Genomic DNA, 21,377 nt, shown 5'->3' with positions numbered 1-21,377 from the left:
AGGTGTGACTGGGGCGGGGCCGGGGAGGTGTGGGCGTGGTCGGGGTGACAGGGGCGGGGCCAATGGTTGTGGGCGGGCCCGGGGATGTATGGGCGGGGGTTGGGGGTGACAGGGGCGGGCCCGGGGATCTGTGGGCGGGGTCAAGGAGGTATAGGGGCGTGGCCAATGAGGTGTGGGCGGAGTCAGTGAGGCTTGGGCGGTGCCGCTCTGTGGCCACGCCCCGCGCTGTCACGTGATTCCCGGGGGGCCGGGCCGGAGCGATGGCGGCGGCGGAGGGTATGGAGGGTACGAAGCGGGGCTGGGGTCCCCGAGCGGTGTGGCCCCTGACCCCTGACCTCTGACCCCGCAGGCTCGGCGCGGCGGAGGCGGCCGGAGCGGGGAGAGGCGGCGGGGCCGCCCCCGGGCCTTTCACCGCCCGGTACCGACCCCAAAACCGGCCCCGGTACCGAGCCCGGGCTGGCCCGGCGCCTCCTGGGCTTCGAGCTGCGGGACCTGACGCGCTGGGACCGGTTCGTGCGGCTGCTGCACCGGCCCACCGACCCCGCGGGGCTGGGGGCTTTCCGGGCCGGCTTCGGTGAGGGACCGGGGGATCGGGGCACCGGAGACACCAGGAGCCTTTGTGGGGGAAGTGGAGGGACCGGGGGTCACCGGGAGTTCCAGGCTCCGGGGAGCTCAGGAGCCTTGGGAGGGGGGATGGGGATTCTGGGGGACCCAGGCGTCCGGGAGGGACCCAGGTGTCCGGGAGGATGTTGCTGGGAGGACCCTGGTGTTCAGAGGGGACCCAGGCATCCGGGGGGACCCAGGCGTCCGAAGGTACCTAGGCATCCAGGGAGGGTGTGACTGAAGGGACCCAGGCGTCTGGGGGGGACACAGCCATTTGGAGGGGACCCAGGCATCCGGTGGGGACCCAGGCATCTGAGGGGGTGTCACCGGGGGGACCCAGGCGTCCTGGGGGGACCTTGGTGTTCAGAGGGAACCCAAATGTCCAGGGGAGAACCCAGGCATCCCGGGGGGGACCCAGGCGGCCAGAGGGACTTGGGCATCCAGAGGGGACCCAGGCATCCGCCAGGGACCCAGGCGTCCGGGCCGTGACACGTCAGCAGCAGAGCAAAGGCCGAGGCAGAGACCGGGGGTGGGGGTCGGTGTCCGGCCGGACGCCTGGGTCCCCGTGCAGGTCACCAACCCCTGGTCCCGTCCCCAGGGCTGCTGATGGCGCTGGACGTGCCGCAGGAGCGGGGGCTGGCGCAGCTGGACCGGCGCTTCCTGGACGGGCTGGAGGTTTGTCGGTTCCCGCTGCTGCCGTTCCTGCGGCCACTGCCCCTCGACTGGATGTACCTGCTGTACGCGGTCATGTTCCTGGGTACGGACAGGGGCCCCAAGGTGACACAGGGTCCCCAAGGTGGCTCAGGACCCCTAAGGAGTGCACAGGGTCCCCAGGCTGGGTACTTGGTCCCCAAGTTGGGTACAAGGTCCCCAAGCTGGGCACAGGGTCCCCATGTTGGTCACACGGTCTCCAAGTTGGGCACAAGGTCCTCAGGGTGGACAGAAGATCCCCAAGGTGACACACGGTCCCCAAGGTGACAGAGGGTCCCCAAGATGGACACAGGGTCCCCAAGATGGCTCAGGACCCCTAAGGAGTGCACAGGGTCCCCACGCTGGGTACTTGGTTCCCAAGTGGGCACAAGGTCCCCAGGGTGGCACAGGGTCCCCAGGGTGGCTCAGGGCCCCTAAAGTGGCACAGGGTCCCCAGGGAGGGTACTTGGTCCCCAAGTTGGGTCCAAGGTCCTCAAGGTGGCCACAGTGTCCTCAGGGTGGGCACAAGGTCCCTGAGGTGGCACCAAGTCCCTGCTTGGGCATAAGCTTCTTGGAGTGGTCCCCAAGGTGGCACAGGGTCCCCAAGCTGGGCACAAGGTCCTCAGGGTGGCCACAGGGTCTCCAAGACAGACACAAGGTCCTCAAGGTGGCTCAGGACCCCTAAGGAGTGCACAGAGTCCCTAGGCTGGGTGCTGGGTCCCTAAGTTGGGTATAAGGTCCTGAAGGTGGGCACAGGGTCCCTGAGGTGGCACAGGGTCCCGAAGCTGGGCACAAGGTCTTCAGGATGGACACAGGGCCCCCAAGGTGACACAGTGTCCCCAGGATGGGCACAGGGTCCCTAGGCTGGGTATTTGGTCCCCAAGTTGGGCACAAGGTCCTCAAGGTAGCTCGGGACCCCTAAGGAATGCACAGGGTCCCCAGGCTGAGTACTGGGTCCCCAAGATGGGTACAAGGTCCTCAAGGTGGCCACAGGGGACATGGGGGCATGGGGACAGGAACAGGGGTGGGTGCTGTGGTGGCGACAGAGACTGGGATGGGGAACTGGGAAAGGATGGGGACACAGGTGGGGACAGGGACCAGGAGGGGAAGCGGGGAAGGATGGGGACAAGCAGGGGGTGGCACTGTGACAGAAACGGGGGTGGGATGGGGACACGAGCCACCGTGGGGACCAGCGCTGGGGTGGGAATGGGAACAGGGATGGGCAGTGGGGTGGTGATAGGGACTGGGATGGTCTTGGGGACAAGGATTGGGATGGGGACAGGGACATGTGCTGGAAGGAGAACCAAGGAAGGGTGGGGACACAGATGGGGACAAGCAGGGGGTGACACGGGGACAGAAACAGGGATGGGATGGGGACAGGAGCCACGGTGGGGACCAGCAGTGGGGGGAATGGGAATGGGGACTTGCATGGGGACAGGGACTGTGGTGGGGCTGTCACCAAGCTGGACCCCAGGGACGAGGGCTAAGAGAGGAACCAGGGCAGGCTGGGGACAGGTGGAGGGTGGCACTGGGACAGGGACAGTCCCCAGGGTCGGCGTGGGGACAGACACCACCGTGGCACAGGGGATGGGACAGGGGTGGGCACTGGGGCGGGGGACAGGGACCGGGGGGGCGCTGGGACGCGGGTGGGCGAACCAGGGGGGGCTGGGGCCGGAACGATGGCCAGGGGCCGGTGACAGGGACAGGTGGCGGGTGCCGCAGGGGCGCTGGGCATCATGGCCGGGTGCTGGTACCGCCTGAGCTGCGCCGCCTTCCTGGGCCCATACTGGTACGTGCTGCTGCTGGACAAGAGCTCCTGGAACAACCACTCGTACCTGTACGGGCTGCTGGGGACACAGCTGGCGCTGCTGGGCGCCGACCGATACGGGTGCGTGTGGCACGGCCACCGCGGTGGCACCGGCTGGCACGGGGGGACCAGGGCACGGGGACATGGCGGGACACGGGGGAGATGTTCCAGCTGGTGCTGATGGGCGTGGATTGATGCGAGTGGGCACTGGCACCACCACTGCCACCCTGCAGTGTCACCAGGGTGTCACCGGGGTCCCCCAGGGCACAGGGAGCTGGGGGGACATGGGGGGAGATGTTACAGCTGGTACTGATGGGCGCGGACTGATGCGAGTGGGCACTGTCACCATGGGTGGCATCAGCACTGCCACTGGCACCCCAGGGTGTCCTCAGGGTCCCCCAGGGCATGGGTGGGACGTTGGGGACACGTTCCAGCTGGTGCTGATGGGCGCAGGTTGATATGAGTGGGTGTTTGCACCATGGGTGTCACCAGCACCACCACTGCCACCATGAGGTGTCCCCATGGTCCTCAGGGCACAGAGAGATGGCGGGGGGGGCGTGGGGGGACACGTTCCAACTGGCGCTGCTGGGCAGAGACTGATACGAGTGGGTGTTGGCACCAGCACTGCTACCCTGCAGTGTCACCAGGGTGTCACTAGGATGTCCCCAGGGGATGGGGAGGTGGGGGTACATGTTGCAGCTGGTGCTGATCAGCACCAACTCATACAGGTGGGCACCAGCACCATGGGTGTCACCAGCACTGCCACCGCTGCCACCCTGGGGTGTCACCAGAGTCCCCAGGGCACAGAGAACTCAAGGGGGCGATGTTCCAGCTGGGTGTTGACTGAGTGGCCATGGCACTGTCACCATGGATGTCACCAGCACCACTGCTAGCACCCCAGGATGTCACTGGAATGTCCCCACGGTCCCCAGGGCACGGGGAGGTGGGGGGACATGGGGGGAAGTGTTGCAGCTGGTGCTGATGGGCACCAACTGATACAGGTGGGCTCTGTCACCTGGGGTGTCACCAGCACCCCAGGGTGTCCCCAGGGCACGGCGTGCTGGGGGGACACGTGGGGGACAATGGTGTCACTGAGGCTGGCAGGTGGCACAGGCTGGGGGCGCTGTGGGGCGGGTCACCCAATGGGTGGCACAGGACCCAGTGTCCTTAGGACCAGGGTCCCCTGGGTCTGTGTCCCCAGTGGGTCACACAAGCCCTGGTGTCCCCTGTAGCACCAGGGTCCCCTGACTGTGTGTCCCCATGGGGTGACAAAGACTCTGTAGCACCAGGGTCCCCATGGGGTGGTGGCACAGACCCCGGTGTCACCCACATCCGCGGGGTGACCATGGGGTCGTCCTGGTGTCCCCTACATCCCAGGGGTCCCCAAGGGGTGACCCTGGTGTCCCTGGGGTGACCGTGTCCTGTCCCCATGTCCCCCGTGTCCCCGCAGGTCCGTGGACGGGCTGTTCCGTCCCCAGAAGCGCAACGCGCACGTCCCGCTGTGGAACTACGCGCTGCTGCGTGCGCAGGTGGGTCCCCATGTGTCCCCTCCCCGAACGCCGGGGTCCCCTGTGCCCCCCCTGACCTCTGTGCCCCCCAGATCTTCATCGTGTACTTCATCGCGGGGCTGAAGAAGCTGGACGCAGACTGGGTGGGCGGCTACTCCATGAACACCCTGGCCCGGCACTGGCTCTTCGCACCATTCCGGTGAGGAGGAGGAGGAGGGTGGGGGGATGAAGATGATGAGGGTGATGGGGACAGGGTGGGGGTGAAGGGGGTGAGGATGAGGCCAAGGAGGCACTGAGGAGGATGAGGGAGGTGATGGGGACAGGGTGAGGATGAGGATGAGGAGGGTGAGGCTGAGGAAGGTGACAGGGACGGGGTGAGGATGATGAGGGTGAGGAAAGTGCTGAGGGGTGAGGTGAGGAGGGTGAGGATGAGGAGGGTGCTGAGGAAGGAGATGGAGAGGGCAAGGGGTGAAGATGCGGAGGGTGATGGGGTGAGGATGAGGAGGGTGGGGGTGAGGAAGATTAAGCTGAGGAGGGTGCTGAGGAAGATGATGCTGAGATACTGATGATAATGAGGAGAGTGAGGATGAGGGTACTGAGGAAGGAGATGATGCTGAAGAGGATGAGGATGATGACACTGAGGAACTGATGAAGGTGAGGATGAGGAAGATGATGAGGAGCACTGGGGAAGGTGATGATGATGATGCTGAGGATGAGAGCGTGGATGAAGGTGCGGATGAGGCAGCTGAGCACTGATGAAGGTGAGGATGAGGAGCATTGGGGAAGGTGATGATGCTGATGATGCTGAGCACTGGTGAAGGTGATGATGATGCTGAGGATGAGGGCACTGATGAAGGTGAGGATGAGGAGGGTGAGGAGCACTAGGGAAGGTGGTGATGATGATAATGATGATGCTGAGCCATGGTGAGGGTGATAATGATGAGGGTGAGGATGATTATGCTGAAGATGAGAGCATGGATGAAGGTGAGGATGATGATGCTGAGGATGGGGGCACTGATGGTGAGGATGCTGAGCAGTGCTGAAGGTGATGATGATGAGCGTGAGGATGAGGAGCACTAGGGAAGGTGATGATGTTGATGCTGCTGATGTACTGGTGAGGATGATGAGGAGAAGGGCACTGATGAAGGTGAGGATGATGAAGATGATGCTGATCACTGAAGAAGGTGAGGATGAGGAGGGTGAAGAGCACTGGGGAAGGTGGTGATGATGCTGGTGCTGCTGCTGCTGAGGGCACTGGTGAGGATGATGATGCTGAGGATGAGCGCACTGATGGTGAGGATGCTGAGCACTGATGAAGGTGAGGGTGAGGACGGTAAGGATGAGGAGGGTGAAGAGCACTAGGGAAGGTGGTGATGATGATGATGAGGATGAAGGCACTGATGGTGAGGATGCTGAGCAGTGCTGAAGGTGATGATGATGATGAGGGTGGGGATGAGGAGCCCTGATGAAGATGAGGATGATGATGCTGAGGATGCCAGCACGGATGAAGGTGAGGAGGAGGGTACTGATGAAGGTGATGATGATGATGAGGGGGGTGAAGATGAGGGCACTGATGAAGGTGATGATGATGAGGAGCCCTGATGAAGGTCAGGATGATGATGCTGAGGATGCTAGCATGGATGAAGGTGAGAATGAGGGCACTGATGAAGGTGATGATGATGATGAGGGTGGGGATGAGGAGCCCTGATGAAGATGAGGATGATGATGCTGAGGATGCCAGCACGGATGAAGGTGAGGAGGAGGGCACTGATGAAGGTGATGATGATGATGAGGGGGGTGAAGATGAGGGCACTGATGAAGGTGATGATGATGAGGAGCCCTGATGAAGGTCAGGATGATGATGCTGAGGATGCCAGCATGGATGAAGGTGAGGATGAGGGCACTGATGAAGGTGATGACGATGATGAGGGTGAGGATGAGGAGCCCTGATGAAGATGAGGATGATGATGCTGAGGATGCCAGCATGGATGAAGGTAAGGAGGAGGGCACTGATGAAGGTGATGGTGATGATGAGGGTGAGGATGAGGAGCCCTGATGAAGGTGAGGATGATGATGCTGAGGATGCCAGCACGGATGAAGGTGAGGAGGAGGGCACTGATGAAGGTGATGATGATGAGGGGGGTAAAGATGAGGGCACTGATGAAGGTGATGATGATGAGGGTGAGGATGAGGAGCCCTGATGAAGGCGAGGATGATGAGGATGCTGCTGATGGTGCTGTGAGGAGGGTGAGGATGAGGAGGGCGGTGCTGAGGAAGGCCCCCGCAGGCTGGTGCTGTCGGAGGCGCTGACCAGCCGGCTGGTGGTGCACGGGGGGGGGTTGGCGCTGGACCTCTCCGCTGGGTTCCTGCTCTTCTTCGACGCCTCCCGCCCGCTGGGGCTGCTGCTCACCACCTACTTCCACACCATGAACTCCCAGCTCTTCAGCATCGGTGAGACCCCCAGACCCCCCAAAAAACACCCCCAGACCTCCCAGAGCACGCTCAGACCCCCCAGAGCATCCCCAGACCCTCCAAAAACACCCCAGACTCCCCTGAGCACCCCCAGACCCCCAAAAAGCACCCCCAGACCCCCCCAAACACCCCCAGACCCCCCAGAGCACCCTCAGAGCCCCCAGAGCATCCCCAGACCCCCCTGAGCACCCCAGATACCCAAAAAACACCTACAGCCCCCCAGAGCACCCCCAGACCCCCCAGAGCACCCTCAGACCCCCCAGAGCATCCCCAGACCCTCCAAAAACACCCCAGACTCCCCTGAGCACCCCCAGACCCCCCCAAACACCCCCAGAACAACCCCAGACCCCCCCAAAACACCCCCACGCCCCCAGAGCAACCCCAGGCTGAACAGGGGCACCCAGACACCCTTAAACTCCCCCAAAAAGAGGCCTCTCTAGACCCCACCAAAACATCCCCAACTAGACAGGGGCACCCAGACCCCCCTAGAACCCCCATAATCTGAACAAAGACCCCCCCCAAAACCTCCATAAATTGCACAGAGACCCCCACATCACCCCCAACCTGGGTGGGGGCACCCAGATCTCCCCAGACACCCTTACCCCCCTCCCCCTCCGAAAAAGAGGCCCCCCCGGACCCCACCAAAACACCCTCAACCTGGACAGGGGCACCCAGAGAACCCCCCAAGCCCCCATAATCTGCACAGAGACCCCCCAAACCCTCCATAATCTGCACATAGATCCCCCCAAAACCCCCATAATCTGCACAGAGACCCCCCCAAATCACCCTCAGGCTGGGGTGGGGCACCTGGGCACACTTAAAACCCCCAAAAAGCGCCCCCCACCCCCCCCGCCCCGGCCCCGGCCCCGGCCCCACCAAAACATCCTCAACCTGGACAGGGGCACCCAGACCCCTCCAAGACCCCCATAATCTGAACAGAGACCCCCCCAAAACACCCCCAACCTGGGTGAGGGCACCCAGACCCCCCCCAGACCACCCCAGATCACCCCAGGATGAACAGGGTCACCTAGACACCCTAAACCCCTCTAAAAAGCCCCCCCCAGACCCCACCAAAACACCCCCAACCTGGACAGCGGCACCTGGACCCCCCCAAAACCCCCATAATCTGCACAGAGAACCCCCCAAAACCCCCTTAAATTGCACAGAGACCCCCCAAAACCCCCATAATCTGCACAGAGGACCCCCCCCCAAAACCTCCATAATCTGCACAGAGAACCCCCCAAAACCCCTTAAATTGCACAGAGAACCCCCCAAAACCCCCATAATCTGCACAGAGAACCCCCCAAAACCCCCTTAAATTGCACAGAGACCTCCCCAAAACCCCCATAATCTACACAGAGACCCCCCCAAACCCCCTTAAATTGCACAGAGGCCCTCCCAAACCCCCTTAAATTGCACAAAGGCCCCCCCAAAACCTCCATAAATTGCACAGAGACCCCCACATCACCCCCAACCTGGGTGGGGACACCCAGATCCCCCCCAGATCACCCCAGGCTGACCAGGCTCACCCAGACACCCTAAACCCCCCTAAACCAACCCCCCAAGCTTCCACCAAAACATCCCCAACCTGCACAGGGGCACCCAGACCCCCCCCAAACCCCCATAATCTGCACAGAGACCCCCGCCAAAACACCCCCCAGGCTGGGTGGGGGCACCTGAGCACACTTAACCCTCCCAAAAAAAGAGTTCTCCCCGAGACCCCCCCCCCAGAAAAACCCCATAAATTGCAGAGACCCCCCCAGGGCACCTCAGGCTGAACAGGGGCAACCAGACACCCTTAACCCCCCCCAGAAAGAACCCCCCTAAGACCCCACCAACACATCCCCAGCCTGGACAGGGGCACCCAGAACCCCATAATCTACACAGAGACCCCCCCAAAACCCCCATAATCTGCACAGAGACCCCCCCCAAAACCCCCATAATCTGCACAGAGGACCCCCCAAAACCCCCATAATCTGCACAGAGGACCCCCCAAAACCCCCTTAAATTGCACAGAGACCCCCCCAAAACCCCCATAATCTGCACAGAGAACCCCCCAAAACCCCCTTAAATTGCACAGAGACCCCCCCCAAAACCCCCATAATCTACACAGAGACCCCCCCAAACCCCCTTAAATTGCACAAAGGACCCCCCAAAACCTCCATAAATTGCACAGAGACCCCCACATCACCCCCAGCCTGGGTGGGGACACCCAGATCCCCCCCAGATCACCCCAGGCTGAACAGGCTCACCCAGACACCCTAACCCCCCCCCCACCAAACTTCCACCAAAACATCCCCAACCTGGACAGGGGCACCCAGACCCCCATAATCTACATAGAGACCCCCCCAAACCCCCCCTAATCTCCACCTGCCCCCCGCTGGGGGGTCCGTGCCCCCCAGGGATGTTCCCGTACACGATGCTGCTGAGCAGCAGCCTGTTCTGCCGGCCGTGCTGGCCCCGCTGGCTGCTCCAGCGCTGCCCCCCGTGTCTGCGGGGGGGGCTCCCCAGCTCCCGGCCCCCCCAGCGCAGCCCCGACTGCTGCTACAGCCCACGGGGGGGGCCCGGGGGGGCCCTGCGGCCCCGGCAGCACCTGGCGGCCGCCTTCACCGTGCTCTACGTGCTGGAGCAGCTCTTCCTGCCCTACTCGCACTTTGTCACCCCGGTGCGACACGGGGGACGTGGGGGGGCGCTCTGGGGACATGGGGGGGGGCACTTTGGGGGTGATATTTGGGGATGTGGGGGGTAATTTTTGAGGATGGGGGGTAATTTTGGGGATGGGAAGGGCAATTTTGGGGACATGGGGGGCACTTTGGGAACGTGGTGGGGTTTATTTTGGGGATGTGGGGGGTAATTTTTGAGGATGGGGGGGTAATTTTGGGGGATGGGAAGGGCAATTTTGGGGACATGGGGGCACTTTGGGGACATGGGGGGGCACTTTGGGGGTGGGGGGCACTTTGGGGGTGATATTTGGGGATGTGGGGGGTAATTTTGGGGGATGGGAAGGGCAATTTTGGGGACATGGGGGCACTTTGGGGACATGTGGGGGCACTTTGGGGGTGGGGGGGGCACTTTGGGGGTGATATTTGGGGATGTGGGGGGTAATTTTTGAGGATGGGGGGGTAATTTTGGGGATGGGAAGGGCAATTTTGGGGACATGGGGGCACTTTGGGAACGTGGTGGGGTTTATTTTGGGGATGTGGGGGGTAATTTTTGAGGATGGGGGGTAATTTTGGAGGATGGGAAGGGCGGTTTTGGGGACATGGGGGCACTTTGGGGACATGTGGGGGCACTTTGGGGGTGGGGGGCACTTTGGGGGTGATATTTGGGGATGGGGGGGTAATTTTTAAGGATGGGGGGGTAATTTTGGGGGATGGGAAGGGCAATTTTGGGGACATGGGGGCACTTTGAGGACATGGGGGGCACTTTGGGGGTGGGGGGGGCACTTTGGGGACACGGGGGGGTAATTTTGGGGGATGTAGGGGGTGTTTTTGGGGACCTGAGTAGCATTTTAGGGGCATTTTTGAGGACATGGGGGCATTTAGGGGATGGGAAGGGTAATTTTGGGGACATGGGGGGGCAATTTGGGAACATGTGGGGGGCACTTTAGGGGATGGGGGGGTCATTTTGGGGACGTGGGGGGTAATTTTTGGGGACCTGAGGACCATTTTTGGGGAATTTTTTGGGGGACATGGGGGCATTTTGGGGATGGGGGGGTAATTTGGGGGATGAGAAGGGCAATTTTGGGGACATGGGGGGCACTTTGGGGACATGGGGGGGTAATTTTGGTGGATGTGGGGGTGTTTTTGGGGACCTGGGGAGCATTTTGGGGGCATTTTTGGGGACATGGGGGCATTTAGGGGATGGGAAGGATAATTCTGGGGACATGGGGAGGGCACTTTGGGGATGGGGGGCACTTAGAGACCATGGGGGGGATAATTTTAGGGGACATGGGGGCATTTTGAGGATGGGGGTAATTTTGGGGGGCATTTTGGGGATGTAGGAGGGGCATTTTTGGGGGGACATGGGGCATTTTGGGGATGTGGAAGGAATTTGGGGGATGCGGGGGGGTCATTTTTGGGGACATGGGGAAGGACTTTAGGGGACGGGGGGGACATTTGGGGGTCGGGGGGGTCATTTTTGGGCACATGAGGGGGCTCTTAGGACATGGGGTGGGGGCATTTTGGGGATGTAATTTTGGGTGGGGGGCACAGGGATGTTGGAAGGAGGGGGAACAGCGGGGTCCCCATCCCCTTGTCATCGCTGTCACCCCCTCAATGTGTCCTGTCCCCCCCCCTCCAGGGCTACAACAACTGGACCAACGGGCTCTATGGCTACTCCTGGGACATGATGGTTCACTCCCGCTCCCACCAGCACGTCAAGATCACCTATCGGGACGGGGTGACCGGGGAGCGGGGGTACCTGAAACCGGGGGTGAGCCCCAAACCCCCCCCGAGCACCCCGAGCACCCCCCGGCCGAGCAGGGGCACCCACACCCCCTTATACCACCCAAAACACCCCCAGCCTGGACAGGGGCACCCAGACCCCATAAATCCCCCAAATCATCCCCAGCCTGGACAGGGGCACCCAGACACCCCCAGACCCCCTAATCTGGGCAGAGACCCCCCCCAAAACACCCTCAGCCAAGCAGGGGCACCCAGACCCCATAAACCTCCCAAAACACCCCCAGGCTGGACAGGGACACCCAGACCCCACAAAGCCCCCAAAACACGCCCAGCCTGGATAGGGGCACCCAGACACCCCCAAACCCCCTAATCTGGACAGAGGACCCCCCCCCCCAAAACACCCCCAGCCTGGACAGGGGCACCCAGACCCCATAAACCCCCCCAAATAATCCCCAGCCTGGACAGGGGCACCCAGACACCCCCAGACCCCCTAATCTGGACAGAGCCCCCCCCCAAAACACCCCCAGCCTGGACAAGGGCACCCAGACCCCCTTATACCACCCAAAACAGCCCCAGCCTGGATAGGGGCACCCAGACCCCATAAACCCCCCAAAACACCCCCAGCCTGGATAGGGGCACCCAGACACCCCAAACCCCCTAATCTGGACAGAGAGCTCCCCCAAAACACCCCCATACTTGGGGGGGGCACGAAGACCCCGCCATCAAAGTGCCCCCTCCCCGAGCACCCCCACACTGTGTGGGGACCCCCGAAAGCATCCTAACCCTGCACAAGGGCACCCCCACATCCCCCCACCCTGGGCACCCCACCCAGGCACCCCCAACTTGGACAGGGCCACCCAAACTCCCCCCCCCCCAAAACCCTACTGTGTACAAAGCCCCCCCCAGATCACCACCCAGACCAAACAGGGGCACCCGGATCCCCTTAAACCCCCTACAAAACCCCTTCCAACCCAATCACGGCACTCTCAGACCCCCCAAATCTGGACAAAGGCCCCCCCCGGGCCCCCCCAGACTCAGGCCCCCCGGCCCCCCAGGTGTTCACGCAGACACGGCGCTGGAAGGACCACGCCGACATGCTCAAGCAGTACGCGACCTGCCTGAGCCACCTGCTCCCGCGCTACAACGTGTCCCAGCCCCGCATCTACTTCGACATCTGGGTGTCCATCAACGAGCGCTTCCAGCAGAGGTGCGGGGGGTCCTGGGTGGGCTGAGGGAATAGAGTGACTGTCAGCAAGTTTGCTGGTGACACCGAAGTGGAGGAGTGGTGACACTGGAAGCTGTGCTGCCATCAGAGACCTGGACAGGCTGGAGAGTTGGGCAGGGAAACTTTGAATGAAATAGAACAAGGGCAAGTGTAGAGTCTTGAATGTGGACAGGAACAACCCCAGGTTCCAGTGTAAGTTGGGGAATGAGCTATTAGAGAGCAGTGTAGGGGAAAGGGACCTGGGGGTCCTGGGGACAGCAGGGTGACCATGAGCCAGCACTGGGCCCTTGTGGCCAGGAAGCCAATGGTACCTGGGGTGGGTTAGAAGGGGGTGGTCAGTAGGTCAGAGAGGTTCTCCTGCCCCTCTGCTCTGCCCTGGGGAGACCACACCTGGAATATTGTGTCCAGTTGTGGCCCCTCAGCTCCAGAAGGACAGGGAACTGCTGGAGAGAGTCCAGCACAGGGCAACCAAGATGCTGAAGGGAGTGGAGCATCTCCCGTGTGAGGAAAGGCTGAGGGAGCTGGGGCTCTGGAGCTGGAGAAGAGGAGACTGAGGGGGGACCTCATTCATGTTTACAGAGATCTAAAGGGGCAGTGTCAGGAGGATGGAGCCAGGCTCTTCTGGGTGACAACCAGTGACAGGACAAGGGGCAATGGGTGCAAACTGGAACACAGGAGGTTCCACTTAAATTTGAGAAGAAACTTCTTCCCGGTGAGGGTGTCAGAGCCTGGCCCAGGCTGCCCAGGGAGGCTGTGGAGTCTCCTTCTCTGCAGACATTCAAACCCGCCTGGACACCTTCCTGTGGAACCTCAGCTGGGTGTTCCTGCTCCATGGGGGATTGCACTGGATGAGCTTTCCAGGGCCTTTCCACCCCTGACATCCTGTGATCCTGTGCTGTCCCATGTGTCCCCAGGCTGGTGGACCCACGCGTGGACGTGGTGCGGGCGCCCTGGTCCCCGTGGGTGCCCACGCCGTGGGTGCTGCCGCTGCTGCTGGAGCTGTCGCCCTGGCGGGAGCGGCTGCAGGAGCTGGAAAGCCAGCTGGACGGACACACGGACGCCGTCTTCATCGCAGACTTCCCTGGTATGTGGTCATGGGGGGGTACGTGGATATTTTGGGGGGGCTGAACCCCTTGTTTTGTGTCTCTGTCCCCCCCAGGGCTGCACCTGGAGAACTTTGTGAGCGAGGACCTGGGGAACACCAGCCTGCGGGTGCTGCGCGGGGAGGTGCTGGTGGAGCTGGTGGAGCAGAACGTCAACCGCTCCCTGCGTGAGGGGGACGGGATGCAGGTGACAGCATGGGAGGGTCCCCAGAAAGTGCTGCCAGGGTCCCCAAAGGGTTCTGGGGGTGGTCCCCAAAGGGTGAGGTGAGGGAGGTGCTGGTGGAGCAGAACATCAACCACTCTCTGTGTGAGGGGACGTAGGGGACAAAGTGGGGCTGGGAGGTCCCCAGAGGTGCTCTGGGGGTCCCTAAAGTCTGGTGACCCCCCACTGTCTCCCCAAAGGGTGCTGGGGAGGGCCCCAAAAGGTACTGGGGGGGGGTCTTCATAGGGTTCTGGGGGTGTCCCCAAAGGGTGACGTGAGGGAGGAGCTGGTGGAGCAGAACATCAGTTACTCCTTGTGTGGTGGAATGGAGGTGAAACATATGAGGGGAACATGGGGTGTCCCCAAAAGGTGCTGGGCCGGGGAGCGTGGGGGGGTCCCCAAAGTCAGCTGGCCCCCCCGTGTCCCCAAATGGTGCTGTGGGGGGGGGTCCCCAAAAGCTGCTGGGGGTCCCCAAAGGGTGACGTGAGGGCAGAGCAGAACCTCAGCAGTTCTTGTGACGGGATGTAGGTGACACTGCGAGGGGGACACAGGGAGGCTGGGGGATCCCCAAAGTCTACTGACCCCCCCATGTCCCCGAAAGGTGCTGTGGGGGTCCCCAAAATGTGCTGGGGAGGGTCCCCAAAGGTGATGTGAGGGTGGAGCAGAACATCAGCTGCTCCCTGGGTGATGGGATGTGGATGTAGGTGACACTGGGAGGGGCGATGTGGGGGCATCTGGGGGATCCCCAAAAAGGTGCTCTGGGGGTCTCCAAAGGCTGCTGGGGGGGGGGGGTCCCCAAAGGGTGATGGGAGGGAGGAGCTGGTGGAGCAGAACCTCAGCGATTCCCTGCACGATGGGATGTAGGTGACACCATGGAGGGGGGAACACGGGGGGGGGGTCCCGTGTGTGAGGGTGCTGTGAGGGTCCCCAAAGGCTTCTGTTCCCCGCTGTGTCCCCCAAGGGTCCTGTGGGGTCCCCAAAGGGTGCTGCGGGGTCCCAAAGGGTGATGTGAGGGAGGAGCAGAACATCAACTGCTCCCTGCGCAAGGGGACATGGGGGACACCACAGGGGACACACAGAGGGCTCCAGGGGGTCCCCAAAGTCTGTTCACCCCCTCATGTCCCCAAAGGGTGCTGTGGGGATCCCCAAAATGTGTTGGGGGGGGTTCCCAAAGGGTGATGTGAGGGAGGTGCTGGTGGGGCAGGACCTCAGCAGTTCCCTGTACAAGGGGACACAGGTGACACCACAGGGGACACACAGAGGGGTCCCGGGGGTCCCCAAAGTCTGCTCACTGCCCTGGGTCCCCAAAGGGTGCTGTGGGGATCCCTAAAATGTGTTGGGGGGGGTCCCCAAAGGGTGATGTGAGGGAGGTGCTGGTGGAGAACCTCAGCGGTTCCCTGTACAAGGGGACACAGGTGACACACAGAGGGCTCGAGGGGGGGTCCCCAAAGACTGCCGACCCCCCCGTGTCCCCAGCTGCCCGCAGGCCAGTACCACAAGGTGCACACGGTGTCCCCAGAGCCCTCGTGCTACATGTACCTGTACATCAACACCACGGCCGTGACGCTGGAGCGGAACCTGACGCGGCTGCGGGAGCTGCGGGACCGGCTGCGCAACGGCACCGGTGAGCGCGGGGGGAACCGGGGACCCCCCGAATTCCCCCACAAAACCCCCTCTGAGCCCCCCGCCCTCCCCGCAGAGACGGAGCCGCTGCCCCCAGAGCTGCGGCCGCTGTTGGGGGAGCCGGTTCCCAACGGGGTCACCGCGGACCCGCTGGTGGCGACGTTTCTGCGCTGGGAGCAGCGGCTGGAGCAGCAGAACCGGCGGCGCGAGGCCGGGCTGGCCCCGCGGCTCCTGCGCTTCCTCCGCCGCAAATTCTACCTGTTCCGCCGCAGGTCAGCCCCAAAATCACCCCTTTTCCCCCCCACCCCTTAATTTCATCACAAATCGTTAACCCGCTCCCCGCGCAGCGCCCTGATGACGCTCATCTCCCTGCGCAACCTGGCGCTGGGGCGGCCGCCGCCGGAGCAGCTGGCGCGGGAGGTGACGTTCGCCAACTGGCGCGGCGAGGAAGAGGAGGGGCGGCCCGAGGATGGCGCCGGGGGGGACCCCGAGCTCTGAACACCCCCAAAAACCCCCTATTTTTTAAGCCAACGCACATCCAAACTCAGGCAGGTTTACGGTTAAACCCAGCAGTTTTATTTTCAACTTGGTTTCTTTTTTGGAATCGGTGAGATCGAAATGAAATGTAATAAAACCTCCAGAAAAATATTAAAAGAAAGAAATTAAAATTAAAAAAAAAAAAAATAAAGGAGAAAGCCCTTTGAACCATCACCCCAAACCCCAACCGAGGCCGTTTTGGGGGCGCCGGCCCCCCCGGGACGGGCAGTAAACAAGCCGGCTTCTCTGTACCACACCGGCCAAATGCGCCGCGTCCCGGGGCTGGCGGCCCCAAAAACCCCATTTCCCCCTTTTTTACCCCAATTTGGAGGCTTTTTGAGCCTCGTGGTGGGGGGGAAATGTGGCTGGAGGGGGGTGGGGGTGCTGGGGGGGGCTTTCTGGAAAATCCAGAGCTGCCGTCTGAGCCCGGGGGCTTCTCTGTATCACACCCCGCACCTCAGCACACAATAAATACACCGCTAGAAAACAAAACAAGAACGTTCAAGTATGAAGGGCCCAAAAAATCTCCCCTTTCCCCCCCCAAAAAATATGTCAAGAACACTCGGCTGAGCCCCCCCCGGGCGCCGAGGTGGGAATAGGGGGGGTTGTGCAGTTTGGAGTCACTTCGGCTTGCTTAGAAAATCACCAAAAACCATAAAATGTTTCCTCCAGTACCAAACCTGCACGGGGTGGGGGGGGAGGCTTTAACACCACCCCCCCGCTAAAAAACGTGCGTCCTCCGAGAGGTTTAAAACGTGGGTTAAGAACAAAACCAGCACCAGCGAGATCCCGGGAGCGGGTGAAGGGGGGACCCAAATGTGTCCCCCCCCGCCCCACCTTGGCGGGACAGTGGGGTCGGGGGGGGAGCGCTCGGGGGGGCTTTTTGTCGTCTCTGAGCTCAGACGTCGCACGAGGATTTTTGTCTAAAAAGAAGGCGGAGGGCTCGGCGGGGAGAGGCACGAGCGCGTGGTCCCCACGCAACCGAAACGATGGAGAGACAGAGAGAAGAGAGAAAAACGGGGGCCGGGGGACACGGGGAGGGGGCCGGGAGCTCTTTCCCCCAGAGCCCGCGAGCTTCTCTGTAGCCTACGCCCGCGGGAATGGGGGGAAAAAGCCCGAACAAGGCGGTTTTGTGTTAATATTTGAGCTTTTTGGGCACTTCCCAGGGGAAGCCGTCCCTGCCGAAGTGGCCGTAGGCGGCGGTTCGCTGGTACAGGGGCCGCTTCAGGTCCAGGTCCCTGCAACGCAACGGGGCGCGGGTCACAAACGGGGGGCCCGGCCGTGGTCGCCCCGTCCCTGCTGCCCCCTCTCCGTTCCCGGGGGGCGGTTTTGGAGCTTCCCCCCACCCCATAAGCTCCGGAGAAGCTCCAATTGGATACTCACCCCTGTCTGCGCCCCACAGCGCTTTATCCTCCGGCTTTTTCCTGCTCCTCGCGGGGCCGGTTCCAGTCTCACCAGGCGGTGACCGTGGGCTGGGGACCCCCAAACGCTGCCACCGCCCCCAGTGTCCCCCCAACTGCCTGTGCGTCCCCCCCACACCCCGTTACCTGACGATCACCCCGGGGCGAAGGTCGAAATTCTTCTTGACGATCTCCAGCAGCTCCCGCTCGCTCTTCTGCGAGGTGCCGTAGTGGAAGATGGAGATGGACAAGGGGTGCGACACCCCGATGGCGTACGAGACCTGCGGGGGGGCAGCGGTTAACCCCAGAGAGGCCCCCTAAAACACCAAGGAAAGCAGGGAGCCCCAACACCCACCTGCACCAGCACCCGGCGGCACAGCCCGGCCTTGATGAGCGACTTGGCCACCCAGCGCGCGGCGTAGGCGGCTGAACGATCCACTTTGGTGTAATCTTTCCCCGAAAAGGCGCCGCCGCCGTGGGCCCCCCAGCCCCCGTACGTGTCCACGATGATCTTGCGGCCGGTTAAACCGGCGTCTCCCTGCAAAGGACAAAGCGTCACGGCTGCGCCACCGGCACCGCGGTGTCCCCGCGACCCCGGGAGCGGCATCGGTACCTGGGGGCCGCCAATGACGAAGCGGCCGCTGGGCTGCAGGTGGTAGATGGTGTCGTCATCCAGGTACTTGGCCGGCACCACGGCCTTGATCACCTTCTCCTTGAGCGCATCCCGCATCTCGTCCAGCGACACCTCCTCATCGTGCTGCACCGAGATGACGATGGTGTGCACGCGGATGGGGATGACAGCACCACGGTCCTGCATGTACTGCACCGTCACCTGCCGGGGACACCGCGGGGTCAGGGGGCGCCAGGGAGCGGTTTTGGGGACAAAATGAAGCGTTTTGGGGTCCTCACCTGCGTCTTGGAGTCGGGGCGCAGCCAGGGGAGGGTCCCGTTCCGCCGCAGCTCGGCCAGTTTGGCGTTGAGCTTGTGCGCCAGGACGATGGTGAGCGGCATGCACTCCTCTGTCTCGTCCGTGGCATAGCCGAACATCAGCCCCTGCGGCACACGGACGGGGGACGGTGACACCACGGTCCCTGTGGCTCAATTCGGTGGATCAGGGGCCATGGGGACTCACCTGGTCGCCAGCACCGATGTCCTCCTCGCTGCGGTCCAGGTGGACGCCCTGGGCGATGTCGGGCGACTGCTGCTCCAGGGCCACCAGCACGTTGCACGTCTTGTAGTCGAAGCCTGGGGGGGACAGGGGACACGGTGAGCGCGGGTGACAAACCCCACGGTGACAGCAGGTGACCCCCAGCGCGTACCTTTGGAAGAGTCATCATAACCAATGTGCTTGATGGTGTCCCGCACAACTTTCTGGTAGTCAACAGCAGCCCGCGAGGTGATCTCCCCGGCCAGCAGGATCATCCCCGTCTTCGCCACCGTTTCTGATGGGAAAGGGGACGACGTCAGCGCTGGTGTCACCAGCCTGGCGCCGATGTCACTGCGTGTCCCCGGGGAGCCACTCACCACAGGCCACCTTGGCATCGGGGTCCTGCTTGAGATGTGCATCCAGGACAGCATCGCTGATCTGGTCGCAGATTTTATCTGGGGAGGGGACAGTGGCCGTCAGGGCGGCGCAGCACAGAACGGCACAGAATGGCACGGACCGGCACGGCCCTTCCTTCCTGCACCCGGCCCTGGCACCGCCGGGCTGCACTAAGCCGGGATCCAGCACAAGCCTCCTGGTCACACAGCGCTCGCCTTGTCCCCGCGCCGGGTTATTAGCCTGGAATTCCAGGCATTTCCCAGTTAAGCTCCAGTTACAGCCGGGTCAGGGCTTGGGCTCAGCTACCTACGGCATCGCCGAGGGGCACCGGCACCCCCACCGCATCACCAGAGCCCCCCAGTTCCGCGCTGGGTTATTCTGGGAGCAGCAGAGCTCCCTCCCGCACTCCCCGGGGGCCATGGCGGTGAATCAGCGGCATCCCCAGCACCGCCGCCGTCCTTGGCCGCGACCTTTCAGGCCGGATTTAGGGGAGGATGGGGAAGGCGGCTCCGCCGGCTGCGGCTCAGGGTGAAAGGGCACAGGATTGGACCTTTCAACTCCCGCTCCCTCGCCCCAGCGCGTTATCTCAGGGACAACGAGTCCTTCAGCGGGGTGGGGAGCCCCAAAGGTGCTTTGGTGACGCCAATGGGTGGTGTGGGTGTGGGTGATGGAGCAGGATGGGCGGTTGGGATGTGTGGGCAACGGGTGCGAGCAGCGGTCCACATGTCATGTGAACACAAAGGGATGGGGGTCAGGCACAGCCCGGGGGTCCCCAACAGCACCCATAGGGGTCCCCACCCTCCTGCTGCGTGGGGACACGTCTGGGGACCCCCGGGGTGGGGGGAGCTCAGGGTGCCCAGTGCTGGGGGAACACGGGGGATCCCCGTCGGGGGCTCGGGGTGCCCGGAGGGTGGCGCCCCACTGGTGCCTGCCCGGGCGGGGGGTGTCCCTCCTCCGGGCCTGTCACGGCCCCAGTGTCCCCAGGGGGGCACCTGCGGCGATGGGGGAACTGGGGACACATCGCCCCGCTCCCCCCCGCCCCGTTCCCGCTGCCCTCCGGGAGCTGCTTAGTCACGGCTGAGTCACGGCGGCCCCCTCGCCCCCCCCCGTCCTTGCGTCACCCGGTGCGACCCCCCCCGCGTCCCCGCCATCCCCGGTTCGTGTCGCGCCGTGTCCCCCCCCCCCACCCGCCCCCGCCCGCCCCACGCGGGAAGCACGTGCGCGCCGGGGCCCGCAATGCGGCGCGCGCGACCCCGCGCTGCGCGCGCCCGGTGGCATCACCACCCCCTCCCCCCAACCTGTCCGACCCCTCCCCACCTCCACCCCCCGGACGCGCCCCCTCCCCTCTCCCCCCACCCCCTGCTTCCCCCGCCCGCCCGGAGGCGGCCCCGCGCCGTCGGGCCGCGCCTGCGCGCTCGCCGCCGCGCCTCGGCCCGCACCTGGGTGCCCCTCGCCCACGGACTCGGAGGTGAAGAGGAAAGTGCCCTCCTCGATGAACACCTCGTGGAAGCCGTTGAGTTGCCCGTTCATGGCTGAGTAGGCGGAGCGGCGACAGGCGGGAGCGCGGGCAGGCGGGAGCGCAGCAAGAGCAGACCCCGATAACGGCCGGAACAGACTGAGTGGGGCACCCGCCGCCCAGCCTCCATTTATATTCTCCTCACCCCGCCCCGCTCCCTCTTCCTACCAATAGAAGACGCCGAACGGGCCGCGGGGGCGGGGCGACGGAACCACTGCCGGCCTGCGGGGGAGATGCGTTACGTAACGCCGAGCGCGACCATCCCCGCCGCAGCTGCCGGATTCCCGCCGCGGCCAGCCGGGAAGCGAGCGGGCCCCAGAGGGCAGCAGAGCCGTCCCGCCTTCCCTCGGGGCGCGGCGAGGCGGGCGGGAACCGGCGTTTCCCGCCGCTCCCCCCGGCGCGGCCGCGTGGAGCTTCCCGCGCGGCCCGGCGGCGCGAGGCGGCAAGCGCACGCATGCGCGGTGCGTCGCCCGCGGGCGGTGAGGACGGCCCCTCCCTGCCGCCGCCATCTTGCGCGCTGAGCGGCCGCGCCATTGTGCGGCCTTCGGGCCCCGCCGGCCCCGCCACCGGCCGCCCCTGCCCCGCCGCCCGCCCCGGGCCGCCGCACGGCCCCGCCGTCGCCCCCCTAACTCCCCCCCGCCGCCTTCTGCCCCATCCCAACGCCTCCCGCCGCCATCTTGTGATAACGGGGCAGCTGCACAGCCGGGGGGCAGGGGCAGGCCCGGCCCAGCAGCCGGTACCA

At 63.5% G+C, this 21,377-nt stretch overlaps 2 protein-coding genes across 3 annotated transcripts; one reads left to right on the top strand and one right to left on the bottom strand.

Annotated features, from left to right (window-relative positions):
• The first annotated feature begins 164 nt into the window (after nucleotides 1–164).
• GGCX (gamma-glutamyl carboxylase) lies at nucleotides 165–16,224 on the top strand. 2 transcript variants are annotated; one of them, XM_065856595.2, is made up of 15 exons: nucleotides 165–276; nucleotides 350–574; nucleotides 1,202–1,360; nucleotides 3,016–3,181; nucleotides 4,551–4,629; nucleotides 4,701–4,807; nucleotides 6,896–7,059; nucleotides 9,483–9,745; nucleotides 11,383–11,514; nucleotides 12,542–12,693; nucleotides 13,626–13,795; nucleotides 13,871–14,001; nucleotides 15,493–15,640; nucleotides 15,716–15,911; nucleotides 15,987–16,224. In XM_065856595.2, the coding sequence occupies exons 1-15, from the start codon at nucleotides 261–263 to the stop codon at nucleotides 16,135–16,137; spliced, it is 2,259 nt and encodes a 752-aa protein (XP_065712667.1). In that variant the 5' UTR covers nucleotides 165–260; the 3' UTR covers nucleotides 16,138–16,224. The 2 variants fall into 2 exon arrangements, with proteins under 2 accessions (XP_065712667.1, XP_071655370.1); XM_071799269.1 differs by having other exon boundaries at nucleotides 246–285.
• Nucleotides 16,193–20,751, bottom strand: MAT2A (methionine adenosyltransferase 2A). The gene is made up of 9 exons (XM_071799270.1): nucleotides 20,559–20,751; nucleotides 19,101–19,178; nucleotides 18,896–19,018; nucleotides 18,709–18,821; nucleotides 18,486–18,629; nucleotides 18,190–18,408; nucleotides 17,932–18,114; nucleotides 17,724–17,857; nucleotides 16,193–17,414 (listed from the first exon to the last, which is right to left on the bottom strand). Exons 1-9 carry the CDS (start codon nucleotides 20,647–20,649, stop codon nucleotides 17,312–17,314), a joined length of 1,188 nt encoding a protein of 395 aa, XP_071655371.1. The 5' UTR covers nucleotides 20,650–20,751; the 3' UTR covers nucleotides 16,193–17,311.
• Between the last annotated feature and the right edge of the window lie 626 nt (nucleotides 20,752–21,377).

This window comes from Patagioenas fasciata, chromosome 26, assembly GCF_037038585.1.
Source record: "Patagioenas fasciata isolate bPatFas1 chromosome 26, bPatFas1.hap1, whole genome shotgun sequence".
Taxonomy (NCBI): Eukaryota; Metazoa; Chordata; class Aves; order Columbiformes; family Columbidae; genus Patagioenas; species Patagioenas fasciata.
The sequence above is the reverse complement of the archived record's forward strand: the minus strand, read 5'-3'. Positions and strand labels throughout refer to the sequence as shown.